General features: G+C 34.1%; 2 protein-coding genes across 2 annotated transcripts; both read right to left on the reverse strand.

The window, feature by feature from the left end:
* Positions 1–3,220: 3,220 nt before the first annotated feature.
* Positions 3,221–4,369, reverse strand: LOC145633606 (uncharacterized). The gene has a single exon (XM_081685534.1). The coding sequence runs from the start codon at positions 4,367–4,369 to the stop codon at positions 3,221–3,223; it is 1,149 nt and encodes a 382-aa protein (XP_081541660.1).
* A 4,915-nt stretch (positions 4,370–9,284) lies between these two features.
* Positions 9,285–12,198, reverse strand: LOC145592353 (protein C2-DOMAIN ABA-RELATED 7-like). Its single transcript, XM_081648831.1, has 3 exons — positions 12,059–12,198; positions 10,704–10,799; positions 9,285–9,742 (listed from the first exon to the last, which is right to left on the reverse strand). Exons 1-3 carry the CDS (start codon positions 12,167–12,169, stop codon positions 9,443–9,445), a joined length of 507 nt encoding a protein of 168 aa, XP_081504957.1. The 5' UTR covers positions 12,170–12,198; the 3' UTR covers positions 9,285–9,442.
* Positions 12,199–14,460: the final 2,262 nt, after the last annotated feature.

The following is a 14,460-nucleotide window of genomic DNA, read 5'->3' on the forward strand; positions in this document are numbered from 1 at the left end:
TATACAAGAGCCTAACATAATTCTAGGCTACAAAATCGGCAACGATTAATGCCCTTTGACTATACAAGATAAACACAATATATTTAACAAATATGATACCTAACAAATATTATCAGACTTATATTTAACAAATAATCAAATATTTTTTTTTTTTTTTGGTGGGAAAGAAAGCCAAGCCCAGAAGAAAATAAAAAAGAACAAGAAAAGAAAAGGAAAAAACAACAGAAAGGAAAGAAACTACATGAAAAAAGAACAAAAAAACAGAACAAAGATCCTAGCTACTCCTCAAGCAAGCAGCAGCTCATCCAGACTCGAGTTAGGTTCTAGCAAGAACCATCCTCGGCCTTGTGGCACCACCCAGGTCCTCTAATAAAATAGCCTCAAGATCCTTCGGGACCGCCGATAGCATCGTGATTGGTTGAGGCGCTTCAACACCAAAATTAGCAAGCCAATCCGCAGCTTGATTTGCCTCTCGATAGCAATGTTCAAGAGTGACTTCCCATCCATCACGAGATATGAGAGCTCGACACTTTCGAACAATATGAATATATGGAGAGTTGGGGCAACAATTATCCACCAACATTTTCACTACTACTTCCGAATCCACACATATTTGTACCTTGCGATGACCACCATTCCACGCAATAGCCAATCCCCTTAGAACCGCAAGGAGTTCAGCCTTGGTACAAGTACAAGTCCCACAGTTAACAGCAAAAACCTCAAATAGCTCACCTCTATGTCCTCTTATCAAACCACCCCCACCAGCTTTTCCTGGATTCCCTTTCGCAGCCCCATCCGTATTCAACATCACCCAACCTTCTTTTGGAGCCACCCACTTCACAAAAATTTCCTCTCTTCTCCTTTTTCCAGAAACATGAATACGCAAATGACGGTCTAGAGCCTTTCTGACCATCCCAACACGAGCATAAATGAATGCGGACTGATCAATCGGTATGCTAGCAGATTCCCCGTCAAAGCATCTAGCGTTCCTCCACTTCCATAGCCACCAAACCGTTAGAGAAAAAATTAAGGGCCATCCCTCCTCTCCCTTATGATATTTCACATCCGCATTTTTTAGCATCCACTGCTTAAACTCAAAGTTACTTCGAACAGCATCAGTTACTCCAAGTTTTCGCCACACCTTAATTGCAGCTGGGCAATTTCTCAATATGTGTTCAGTAGTCTCCTCCGATGCTCCACATACTTGACATCGAGGGTCATCAATTAGATTTCGAATAAATCTATTCTTATTATTCATGATACGATCTTGAACAGCAAGCCATAAGAACATTCTCACTCTTTGAGGGGCTTGGTTCTTCCAGACAGCTTCCCACTTATCTCCATCTTGCACCTCTAATTCTTCTCTAATTAATTCCAGAGCAGACCTAATCGTGAAACCCCCAGAAGGGCTTCCATTCCAGCAGACTTCATTAACATCTTTTTCATTTAAACTAAGCTCAAAGGATGCGATATTCTTTAATTCATTAGCTGATAAAAACGCAGCAAATAGATCCCATCTCCAACCTTCATTAGGATCCCAAAACTCCTTCACAGTTGAATCTTGTATTTCAATTGGAGGAGTAGGTCTTGCTAGCTCTAACAATGGCTTCTCAGTAGCCCATATATGATGCCAAAAGAACGTTCTAGCTCCATTCCCGACAGCCATATTTATACCCTTCCTAACCACATCGATACTACTCATTATCCCCCTCCACGCATTCGATGCATTCTATTTTATCTTAAACATATCAATATCGCAGCGATTGTTGCAATACTTACTCCTCAAGACTCTAGACCATAAAGCATTAGGCTCCACCAACATCCTCCAACCAAGCTTAGCTAAAAAAGCGGAGTTAACTTGTCTCATCGATCTAATACCAAGCCCACCTCTATCTTTCGGTCTATTAATAACATTCCAAGCCACGGTGTGAACCTTTCTCTGCCCTTCAGCTTCACCCCACATAAACTTCCTTGATCTTCTATCTAAATCATCACAGGTAGATCTCGGAAGGAGAGTGGTCTGCATCACATACGAAGGCACTGTACTCAAAGAAGTTTGCACAAGGGTAGCACGTCCAGCCATTGATAATAACTTAGACTTCCACCCTGCGATCTTTCCATTGATACGATCAACCAAGAATTGGTACTCTTTCTTTGAAGTTCTCCCATTAATAGTTGGCACCCCTAAATATTTTCCAAAATCATCCGTTGCCTCCATATTCAAAGTACTACAAATAGAGTCTCTAATATCGAAATTCGTATTTGTAGAAAAATAAACCCGAGACTTCTCCACACTCACTTTGCTACCTGATGCCTCACAAAATTTATCAAGACACGCATTCATGAGAGTAGCTTGTTCTACCGTTGCTTCACAAAATAGGATAAGGTCGTCCGCAAATGCGAGGTTGGAAATTGGAGGTCCATCTCTACTTGCTTTTACTGGTTTCCAACACTTAAGCTGCACTTCTCTATCAATAAGGTGAGCAAGTCGCTCCATACATATGACATAAAGATAGGGGGACAATGAATCTCCCTGTCTAATTCCACGACTCGGAGCAAAAGAATCCATTGGCTCTCCATTCCACAATATACTCAAGCGAGCTGAAGTAATACAGTTCTTAATCACCTCCACCATTGCTTGTGGAAGTCTTAACTCCAACAAAGATTCTCGAATAAAGCTCCATCTCAACCTATCATACGCTTTTTCAAAATCAATCTTGACTACCATATATCCAACCCGACCTTGTCTATGTCTCATTGTGTGAAGCATTTCTTGGACTATGATTACATTATCTGTAATTTGGCGCTTGGGAACAAAACTACACTGTGTAGGGGAAATCAAGGAAGGCAACAAAGACTTCAAACGATTCACAATCACTTTAGTTACCAACTTGTACACAATATTACACAGACCTATGGGCCGAAACTGCTTGGCATATTGGGGAACTTCAACCTTCGGAATCAAGACCAAAAACGCATCGTTCAATCCCTCTGGAAATTCTCTTCCTTCTAGGACACTGATCACTAACTCAACTACTCCAGGTTTAACTAACTCCCAATATTTCTGGAAAAATATTGGTTGGAAGCCATCGGGTCCCGGTGCTTTGAAAGGTTTCATACTATTTAGGGCTTTTAAAACTTCACTTTCCGCAACCGGCCTACTCACTTTTTCCCAATCCTCTTGATCAATCGAAGGGAAATAATCTAGTAGAATGTTCTCTCAATGCACATTTCCACCTTCTTCTCGAAACACACTCTGCCAAAAATCAAGCACCACACTTTGCACTTGTTCAGGCTCAGTGGCCCAATTCTCTTCATTATCTTTTAGAGTTTCAATCCGATTTCTTTTCCTTCTTATAATTGTACTTAGGTGAAAAAATCTAGTATTTCTATCTCCATAGACAATAGATTCTTCTCTAGATTTTTGAAACCAAAGCATCTCCTCTTGATCAAGCACCACATCCATCTCCTCACGTAATTCTTTTTCCAGTTTTATCAAGTGAGGTTGCCTCCCCTGAGCCAGTAGCTTCTGTATCCCCTCAAGCCTAGCCCAAAGTTCTGTTTTTTTCCGAAAAATATTATGAAACTCCTCTTTGTTCCAACACTCCAATTTCTCAGCAAACTCCTTCAAAAATGGCACAATAGGGGCAGCTTTATTCCAATTCTTCTTAACAAAGGATTCGAATTGATCATGATGCAACCAAGCCGCTTGGAATCTAAAAGGTCTATTAACCATAGCAATTGGTGCAAATCCATTGGTACTAATTAAAATCGGACAATGATCCGATTTTATTTTTGGAAGATTACGAACTGCTCCCTCCTCAAATCGTAGTCTCCACTCTTCATTAGCCAAGGCTTTATCCAACCTTGCGGACTTAAAGGTTTCCGGAGACAAACCTCTAAACCAAGTGTGTTCGGGTCCCGAGCAGCCTAAATCGATAAAACCATTATTTTGTACCCAATTCGAGAAGTCCTGGCACCTCCTCTGCATCTCAGAATTATTACTTCCATTTCTTTCATCGATTGACATCGTTTCATTGAAGTCACCTCCAACTAACCAAGGACCCGAATATTGACCTCGAATGCACTCCAATTCCTTCCAAAGATCACCACGCAAAGTACTATCAGGACTCGCGTAGATAGTCGAGAACAGCCACGGGTCTTCACCATTCTTTTTAATTATCATAGTCATGTGTTGAGAATGCTCATCATGTACAGTGACATCAACATGCTCCCTTCTCCAAAACAACCATATACCACCACTAAATCCTTGCGCCTCAATTCTCCGTTGCCCCGAAAAGCCGATTCGAGCACACACATTATCAGCTTGTTCCCCACTTAAATGGGTTTCTGCCAGTGCTAAGACCATAGGGTCATTAATACGAACTAATTCCCTTATCGAATTAAGTTTATTCCCTGCTCCTTGTACATTCCAAATTAATATTTTTAATGACATATTAAAATTTGAAAAATTTGGGAACCTGTCATAAATCTCCAAAGGGATTCTAGGCAGCGTGCTTAGGTAAGCCTCGCTCAAAGCCCTCATCGGACCCTCCGTCTCGAACGGAAGTCTGAACCTTGCTAGCATCTCCGGTTGTTCGAATTGTGGTGGAAGGAAGGTGTTGACTTCCATCTCCATCTTGTTTGCCAACGGGTGGGCACACACTAGAGTCGGCCCCTCTGTCTGGTAGTCTATGAAAGTTTCGTACTCTCGGGGAATCTTTGTCACCAGAGTAATAGGAACTTGATAACTCCTCATCTTGCTTTTCACTTGTTCTCACACTATCACCTCTAAGAGTTGGAGGAGTCTCAGAGGCAATCTTAATTGAGTTCTCTTTTCCACTAGCAGATCTCAAATCCTTAGGAGAATTCAGATCTTCAAAAGGATCAACTGGGATCGAATTATTGATATCTTTATTTACCCTTAGAGGGGTTTTATTTGTATTTTTGGAGATAATATTTTGAGTAAAAGATTTTGTTGCCTTATCAATTACCCGAACATTATCTTTTTTCTTCAAGGGAATATTTTTCTCACCTTTTTTATTTAAAATTTCCAAAGGACTTCCTAAGTCCATTGCAGACCTCTCTACACTATCAGCACTTTCCATAAACACTTCCCCCTGCCCTCAAATAAGAGAATCCTCTCCTTGATTTATTTCCCTACTTCCATCATCACCCAAATGAACTACACTCTTGCCTAAAACAGAATTGTTTCTTTCCTCACTTTCATCAATCGCCTTCCTAGTAGGATTCCTTACCAAACTCTGGTTGTCCACTTCCATCTCATCTTCTTGGCCTAAGACTCCAAATCTTGAGCCCTGGTTTCCTTTAACTGGACTACTAATCGTTTGTTCATTCCTACTGTTCTTCTTGAAGTTCTTAGCTACACTCTTCTCTCCACTACTCCCTCCAGCAATCTGTTTGACACTTTTATTCTCCATATTTTGTTTTTTTCCTTGCTCACCTTTCGACTTAGGAGCCGTTTTTCTTTGTGCACGTTGAACAAGCATCCACGCACCATATTTCCCTTGCTCTTCTGGCCGTTCTTTGTGCCTTTGCACTTCTTGAGTAGCACCAATCCCACCTCTCTGATCCTTGGCAGCAACTTCCATATCATTACTCTCAGTCCTAAACCAAGGACATCCTTCCTCTTTATGACCAAGATGCCCACCCTTGAAACAGATTTGTCTCAATCCTTCATATTGTACCCTCCAGATTCTACCATTTAATCTGAATCTTGACAGCAGAGGCTTCGTTAAATACACCTCAATGCAAAAGCTAATGTATTGACCCCTCTCTCTTGATTCTGTGTTACGATCAATTTTGATTACTTTCCTAATCTTTGACCCAATCTGGTACAAGAATTGCTTATCAAAATATTCAACAAAAAGTTGTGGAATGCGAACCCAGGCATTCAACTTCTTAATCGGGGCTTCATCTGCCACAAAATTTGGCTCCCAATTCCGAATCGTGAGATAACTATCTCCAATTAGCCAAGGCCCTTGAGACAAAACCCAATCATGATCCTCCATGTTATTGAAACGCACCACATAATAATCATGGCCAACATCTGTTAGGGTAATATCTCCCTTCAATTGCCATTTCATTCTTAGTCGCTTAATCAACACAGCATAACCCATTCTCTTATCAAATAACTTGATAATTAGGGCATTCCTCCAATGAGCTCTCAGTCGTCGTTTCTCTTCCTTAGTCAGAAGAATTGTAGGACAACTCTCATCATCAGAGTCGCATTCCAGCGGCAGATCATCATCCGAAACTTCATCATCCTCAAAGGCATCAGCCCTTGCCTCGTTCTCCAGGTTTCTATTTCCCGAGGTTGCCTTCCTATACGAAGCAGGGGATTGAACAGGACCCTGATTCTCTATAAGAGTGCTTGGGACGAAAGTATCCATTTTTCGTATCTTCAGATTGCACCATTGGTGAATCCTCTGATGAATATCGCTTAACTTTTTTATTTGACCTATGCAGTAGGTCATTTTCCTCAGTCGAAAGTCCATTCGCTTTTCTCTCGCTATCGCTCTCCATTCGATACCTTAATTTTATATTAAGATAACGTACAAATAATCAAATATGATACCAAACAAATATCACTATCAGAATATATTTAGTTGTTGAGATAAAAAATAAAAATACAAACCTGCTTAACAAATTCAGTCAGACTTATATGAGATGAAACAAACCGCTTGATAAACGCGTTGACATAAAAGATCTTGTCTAATAGTTCTACCATGTTTAGTATCCGAACGATCTTTGCGAGCTACAAAACCCTGTCGTTTTGCATAATTATTATAAAAGACAAATGCCTCTTCTTGACTTGAAAAGGTTTGTCCAATAAAAGGTTCATCATAATGCCTCTGATCTTTCTCATTTAAAGGTTCATTCAAATCAAAATCAAGCATCACTAAAATCTGTTTAACAATTCAACCATACCTTTCTTAGATAAAATTAAAATGCACACAAATACTAGGATAAAAAATTAGAAATATGAGAAAAGATAAGAAACATGTTTTTTTTTTTTTTTTTTTTTTTGTAGGGAAGATAAGAAACATGCTTAACGTTTCATATTTAGATTATGAGAAATTAAAAACATGAGAACAGATAAAAAGGGGGAGAAAAAGAATTAATTTAGTCAAAAGTGATTAAAAAAACATATATACATACCAGTGGGTTCTTGATGTGCCTTTTGCCCCAAATTAACAGTAACTTTGATAGGATTTATTTGTCAGAAGAAATTTTGATGGAATGTTGATTGATATCCATTAATGGAATTTTATGTTTGACAAGACCATATAATGGAAACTGAAGGGATGCAAAATTTTAATAGAATATGGCGCCAAATTTCCCCCCTTTTTATTAGCTAAAATTTAGTGTTGTTAAATATTTTATTTGGAATCATAAAATTAATTAATTGAGATTTGTATTTATATTATTGGAAATATAAGGGAATCTTATATCTAATTAATGCTTATATGCAGCTCTTAGGGATGCATATAGCATTTGCCTAATAATAATAAATTTATAACATGATTTTATTTTTAAAAAATAATAAAAGATAGAAAATTATAACATGTTTTAAAAAAAAAAAAAAAAAGTTGTGCTCGATTTAATAATTGCATGAAGGTTAATTTGTGCCCAGATTTAGGTGATTAGTTGTTATTTCATCTACTAAATCTAATATATATAAATAAAGTAGGCATTTTTGGAGAGCATTGGGCCGGGAGCGCCACATAAGAAAAGGTATATTTTTTACCAATTAAAAATTAGATTTTTATTTTATTTTAGAATTAAAAAAATCACTCGCCACCTAAACAAAAGTGACGAATGAAATTTTAAATTTTTGCCACGTAGGTAAAAACGACGAATAGTAATTTATTAGGATTTTTATTTTTTAAGAACACTAAATTTTATCCTTTTTATTTGTTACAAAACTAAAACTAATATTTAGATATTAGGATTTATATTATTTAAAAAACTTAAAATTATATTTTGATATTTAAAAAATATAAATTATCATTTGATGTTAATGGTTTTATGTAAATATCTGATGATATAATCCACCAAAAAAATATTTATGTACAAAATGTATGTAAAAATTCGTGCATCGCACGCCACATAAGCAAAAGTAATATTTTGACCAATGAAAAATTATATTTATATATTAATTTAGAATTTTAATTTTCAGTCGCCATTTAAGATATTAACAAATGAAATTTGAGAATTGAAAACAAAAAATAATAATTTAAGATTTAAATTATGAAAAAAAAAACAAAAATTATCTTTTACATTAGGATTTATATTATTTTAACAAATAATTAGAAATTAAAAAATATATTTTGATTTAATGATTTTATCTAACTATCCGATGAATGAGATAATATTTATTTCAATTTATAAATTCAAGTTCTATAATTTAGAACTTAACCAAATATTTTACCTTAAATTAATGTTAAAATAATAGAATAGAAAATAAAAACAAAAAAATTAAGAAATTACAAAAAAAAATATACAAAATGAAATATTTAAAAACTGTGCATCGCACGGACTTACATCTAATCCTTTAGTATTTCATATACTCGATCTTTTTTTTGTTTTTTTTTTTGTTACTAGTCGCTTTTATTTTATTCTATTTTGCTTTGTTTCCTTTACCATCTTATCTCTTTAGGCTCTTTGTAAACTTAATACTAAAAAGTGGCGGATTCAAAATTTTAGTAAAGAAGGCATGAAATTAAACTCATTAAAAAAAATTAAGAAAAATTGTCAGGAGATTGGTCTTCCATTAGTAAAACACATTTTGATTATCCCCATTAAAATAATCTTTGACCCTGACCTTCATTATGTGCCCACCATTGGACTTTCTTTGTATATAATTTTTCCCATGAATTTCCCCGTGGACATTTTTATCTCTTGTGAATGTCATAAATCTCATATAAAACTTTAAGAATGCAATGCTATGACCCTTTTTTTTAAAAAAAAAAAAACTGTATTGTAGAATTGGACAGAAAACATAATTTAAAAAATGACCTCATTGAGTTTAGTTTAACGTTTTAACTTAGGAGGGTGGTCATAAACTCATAAGTTTTCAAAAAAAAAAATTAAAAAAAAAAAAAAAAAAAACTCATAACCTTAACCTTAAACCAAAATTTATATCAATCTAAATCATATGATTTCTACAAACTTTTTGCACATTATGTCAAGTATATTACCAGCAATATATACAAGTTTGAGATGTTCCCTTGTTTACAGAACATAGTTGTGAGTATGATACAATCATAACACTTTATACAATAGCAATACCGAATTATATTTTTCAAATAACTACTGTAGAATTTTCATTATACAATAGCAATATCAAAACATCGAATAAAAAGACACAAAGGAGTTCCTCAAAATTCTTGTCACGCTTTAGAGTAGCACGCATACATCAAGAATGTAATCCTTTATTACCTGGAAGATCAAGCCACTCAAGCTGAATTTGTAACTTTCCCCTCTCTACATGTTGAAGCTTAAGAATCATGTCCTGAACCATTTTACCATTACCTGTCCAAACGATCTTACTTTCATCGGCGAGACAATTATTCTCATTAGGCTGCAACTTTTTTACAGCAGTTCCAATGGGAAGTTCTCCTAATCCCATTTGCATACACTCAATATATGGTCTAATATCAATTGCAGCATCACCCATTCTATCATGTTTAGTGAACGTATCATGGTCATAAACAGCCTGCAACAAACTGAAGTGCATTACCAACCATCACCTTCGAAAATTGGGAAATGTCATCAAACATTCTCAAAGATTGGGAAAATTGTCCAAAAGGTAATTATATGTTCAACTTTTTTTGTAAAAAAGGACCGTATACGTTCAAAGTAGTGAAAAAAGTCGAAGAAACCTTGACATTAAAATATGACCGTTGACTTCACTTTTTCAGTGTTGACTATCATGTGAATTGCACGTGATGTTTAAAAAATGTATTTTCCTTCTTTTTTCCCACGTTAATCAGTAATTTTAAATAGAAATATAATAGAAAATCAGTAAAAATTATACAATTATATAATAGAGAATCAGTAAAAATTATACATCAGTAAAATTACTTTAAAGTGATCTGAAGTGAACATGACCTTACACGCAAATGAAATAGTCCATTTTTCAAAAGTTTTTCAACATTCCTAATACAGTATTCACCGAAAATCTATATATATACTAATATATTAAAAAGGCGTTTCTAAATTGTTAACATATTAAAAGGCATTTCTAAAAACGTCTCTACACTACGTAGACCCCCTTACTACGCCACATCACTCACTCAACTCTTTATTATGCTACCTCAATATGCCACATCATCTGCACTACCAACAAAATCATTCTCGAAGAAATGTTATTGTTTAACCATCTAAGCAAATAGTCGATTATACTTTAATGTTGCACACTAAATAATATTGTACTATAAAAGTGTGGAATATACATACTACATACGCACTATTAAATGCTTTTAAAAATTAGCACTTGCACAACTATATAAGCAGTATTCCGGGGTAACGCCCGGGACACTCACTAGTGATTCGTGGTTAAAACAATGAACCACAAGTATCATTGTATCAGAACATACTAGTCCAAAAGAAACATGTATTTAAGTCATTAAAAACATAGAGTTATGAATGGTTCATCAAAAGAAGGAATTACTTACTAGCTTGATGGGTATATTTGGATTAGTCACTGAAAGTGTAAGAACATCATTCCACTCTGGGTTACAATTCTTTTTTATCACTCGAGTCTTTACACTCTGCACAAACCAAACAAAGGAAACTGAGATGTGAATACTTTTTTGGAGCATCCTAGTGATAACATACAAAGGTATTTAATCCATTGAATAAAGTAAGTTAGTATTTCATTCCTTGCACTCAAAAACAAATCATCTAAATATCTAATGCATGATTGATAAATTTCTCCCTTCGTTTCATAATGTTAATCCCATATTCTATTTAGGCATTTCAAAAAGATATACCCACATATTGGACATGTTCCATTTTTTTAATTTTTTTGGAATTAATTGGTTAAAATTTGACGACATGACTCTAAATAAAGAAATCTCTACCTTGAATTTTGTAATTATGACTTACGCTTTCCAAAAAAAGAATCAAAAAACTTAACCACGAGTAAGATAAACTAATTATGAATTATTTTGTAATTTAATGTTAGATTTCAAATATTCTTCTTTATTTATTTTATGTGATTAACATTATAACTTTACAAAATTACAATATACGCAATATACAAAGTATATAGTAAAAGGCGTAGATGCCGTAACCCTGTAGACATAGAAATTTTCTCACTTGGTAGAGGAATATGCTGGCTATCATTATAACATAATTAACTTATTTAAATTATTTGAAAAATAAATCTGAGGAATTTCTCAAGAGGGAGCCCCAGTTGATCTCAGAGATTAACAATCTAATTTATCTCTCTCACAACTTTATGTGTTGAAATTTGTGCCACTTTATTATTTTACTTTTATCATTTAAAAATTAAAAGAAAATGAATAAATTGTGAGAGGAGATTTATTCACATTATTTATCTCAAAGATCAACTTGAATTTACCCATTTCTCAACATTCCTAACCCAAAAATAAGTTAATGGAAAAGCTGGTCTTAATTTCAAAAAAAATTAAGGGCAAGACATATCTTAACATCAATATTAAGCTTGTAGAATGCTAATTTGTCAGTGGACCAACTCAACCAAAAGTTTAAATTGCACCCATACCTACACTTTAAAGGAGGGGCGGATGAAATTCGAACCCGTGACGTTTGTGTCACGCTGACTCTGATACCATGTTAGTGGACCAACCCAACCAAAAGCTTAAGGTGATGGTTATATTCTATCATAATTGCTAAATAAATTATAATGAACAATAATAATAGTAAAGGATTAAGGTTTTGAATTTTGAATATCATCCGACTACGGAATCAAGGATTTAATTGATTGAATGATTCGTACATATCATCAAATTGACATTGTAAATTAGAAAAAAAAAAAGTTACAGACCTGCGAACCCATGGTAATGACGACATAAGGGTCGCTTCTAGAAGTGTCGCGAATAGCGAGGTTGACCCCTCGACGAACTTTGACTCTTAAGAGCCCTTTAATGCCGTCCATTTTAATTTGGGGGATTATTCTCTCCTAAAAAAAATAACAGTAATTGAATTGAAAATTGAGGAGAGAAGAATTGAAATGCGAAAGAAAGGAGGAAAAAAAAATGGAAATGTAATTAAGCATTTTTGGAAGAGATAGCAAAAATTTCGGATTACAACAATGGGATATTTGGAGGATAGTTATCAAATCATCATCATATGCTTATTATTAGGAAGACTATGGCCATGTTTGGTAATTACCGGTTAGCTAATTGGTAAGAGCTAATTGCATTAGCTGTTTTGACTAACTGGTTGCATTAGTTGTTTTGACTAGCTGATTTATAAGAGGTTTTTTTGTAGAGTTGTTTGGTAATATTAGCTTATTATTTGTAGTTGTTAGTTAGTTGAATATATAAAATGACAATTTAGGACATTGATAATTTTTTTTTACTTGACTAGGGTAAGAAATTGGGAGGGCAAGAATGTGAATTAGAGTAACTTTTAGGAAAAAATTGTCTTTTGACATCCATTACTCAATAAGCTAATCTAAAAAACTCTATTTTTTAGCTTTTTACAAATTAGCTTATTTGCCTCAATAGGCTCATTTAAAAAGCTCTTTTACCAAACAACCAAATTAGATGATTTATGTAGTCAAACCTCTAACTTGGTCAAATAAGCTCATTTTTTTGTCAAAACTCTAATTACCAAACATGGCCTATAAGAGGAGAAACTATGGGGATGTTGGTATGTTTTGCAACATGTATATAGAAGCTAACTAGGATGCTAATCATCAAAAGAGTGAACAAAGGTCATTCTCTACACTTTGTAACCATCATTTTCTTCATTTCTAACTCAAATCCATTTGCATAGTAACCCTCTTTCTATTATCATTCCTCATGCATATAAATCTCAACCTAAGCTTCCACAAACACATACCTTTAAGACTTCAATTCATCAACATTTCATCTTTTCAATGTCTGATTCTTCTAAAACCTCTCCAAAAGCATCCAAAATTATGAAAACTATCTAAAATATTAAGAAAATACAAACGAAGCGGAATACGGAGTAGAACACAAAACAGAGGCTTGTTTGGCATTGTTTTTTGTTTTCAGTTTTCTGTTTTTTTGAAAACTAAAAACCAAAAACAGGAAACAAGAAAAAGGTGTTTCCACTTTTTGGTTGTCAATTTTCAAAATTATCATAATTTTAATAAATTTGACTAATTTTTTATTCATTACATGATATATATCATATGATTTAAAAAAACAAAAAACCAAAAAACAGAAAACTACAGTGATGCCAAACGAACCCTGGGTTCGTTTGACATTGTTGTAGTTTTCTTTTTTTAAAAGTATGTCATATATGTCCCATAATGAATCATTATATAAACTTATTAAAATCATGATAATTTTGTAAACTGACAAAAGAAAAGTGAAAACACCATTTTCTTGTTTTCTATTTTTGGTTTTTGATTTTAAAAAAAAATAGGAAACTGAAAATTAAAAAAAATGATCTCAAACAAACCCTTATGAAAATGCTACACAAAAAGTGACTAAAGACTTATAGTGCAATTATAATAGTAGCATAAATGTGTCTATAATAGTAGCAGAAATATGATTCATCAAAATACAAATCTATAGAAGAGTATATATTAGTAATACTCCCTCCGTCCCCATTTAATTGTCACTTTTGATAGAAAAATCATAGGAATTAAGGAGAAATTAAGAAAGTACATGGGAGCTAAGGGGGTGGTTGGTTCACTTAATTAAGGTATAAGGTATGGGTTTAGAATGGTTTAAACTCATATCTTGTGTTTGTTTTATGATTTTAAGAGTTTCAAACTCATACCTCAAACCCCCAAGGTATGGGGTTTAGAAACCTTGAGAGGGAGGTGAGTTTGGCTCATTTCCAAAATTTTAGGTATCAAACTATAGAAAAAAATTGCATTCCATAATCATACCAAACATATGGTATTAAGAATTGAGTTCCAAACCCATATCACTATGGTTTTGTTCCTGATTCCAACCCCATACCAGTTAGCGAACCAAACGCCCCCTAAAACCCAATCATTTATTAAAAAAATAAGAGCGAGAAAGTAATCCATGTGGTCAATGAAAATTAAGGACCACTTAAGGTAATCCATGTGATTTATTTTTAATCAATAGCATTACAAGAAATAATTACATCATCCAATAGAATTATACTACACATATTGATGACTAAACTAAAAATTAATCCATGTGATTTATTTTTAATCAATAACATTACAAGAAATAATTACATCATCCAATAAAATTATACTACACATATTGATGA

The sequence above is a fragment of the Chenopodium album genome, chromosome 1 (assembly GCF_948465745.1).
Source record: "Chenopodium album chromosome 1, dcCheAlbu1.1, whole genome shotgun sequence".
In the NCBI taxonomy this organism is placed as follows: Eukaryota; Viridiplantae; Streptophyta; class Magnoliopsida; order Caryophyllales; family Amaranthaceae; genus Chenopodium; species Chenopodium album.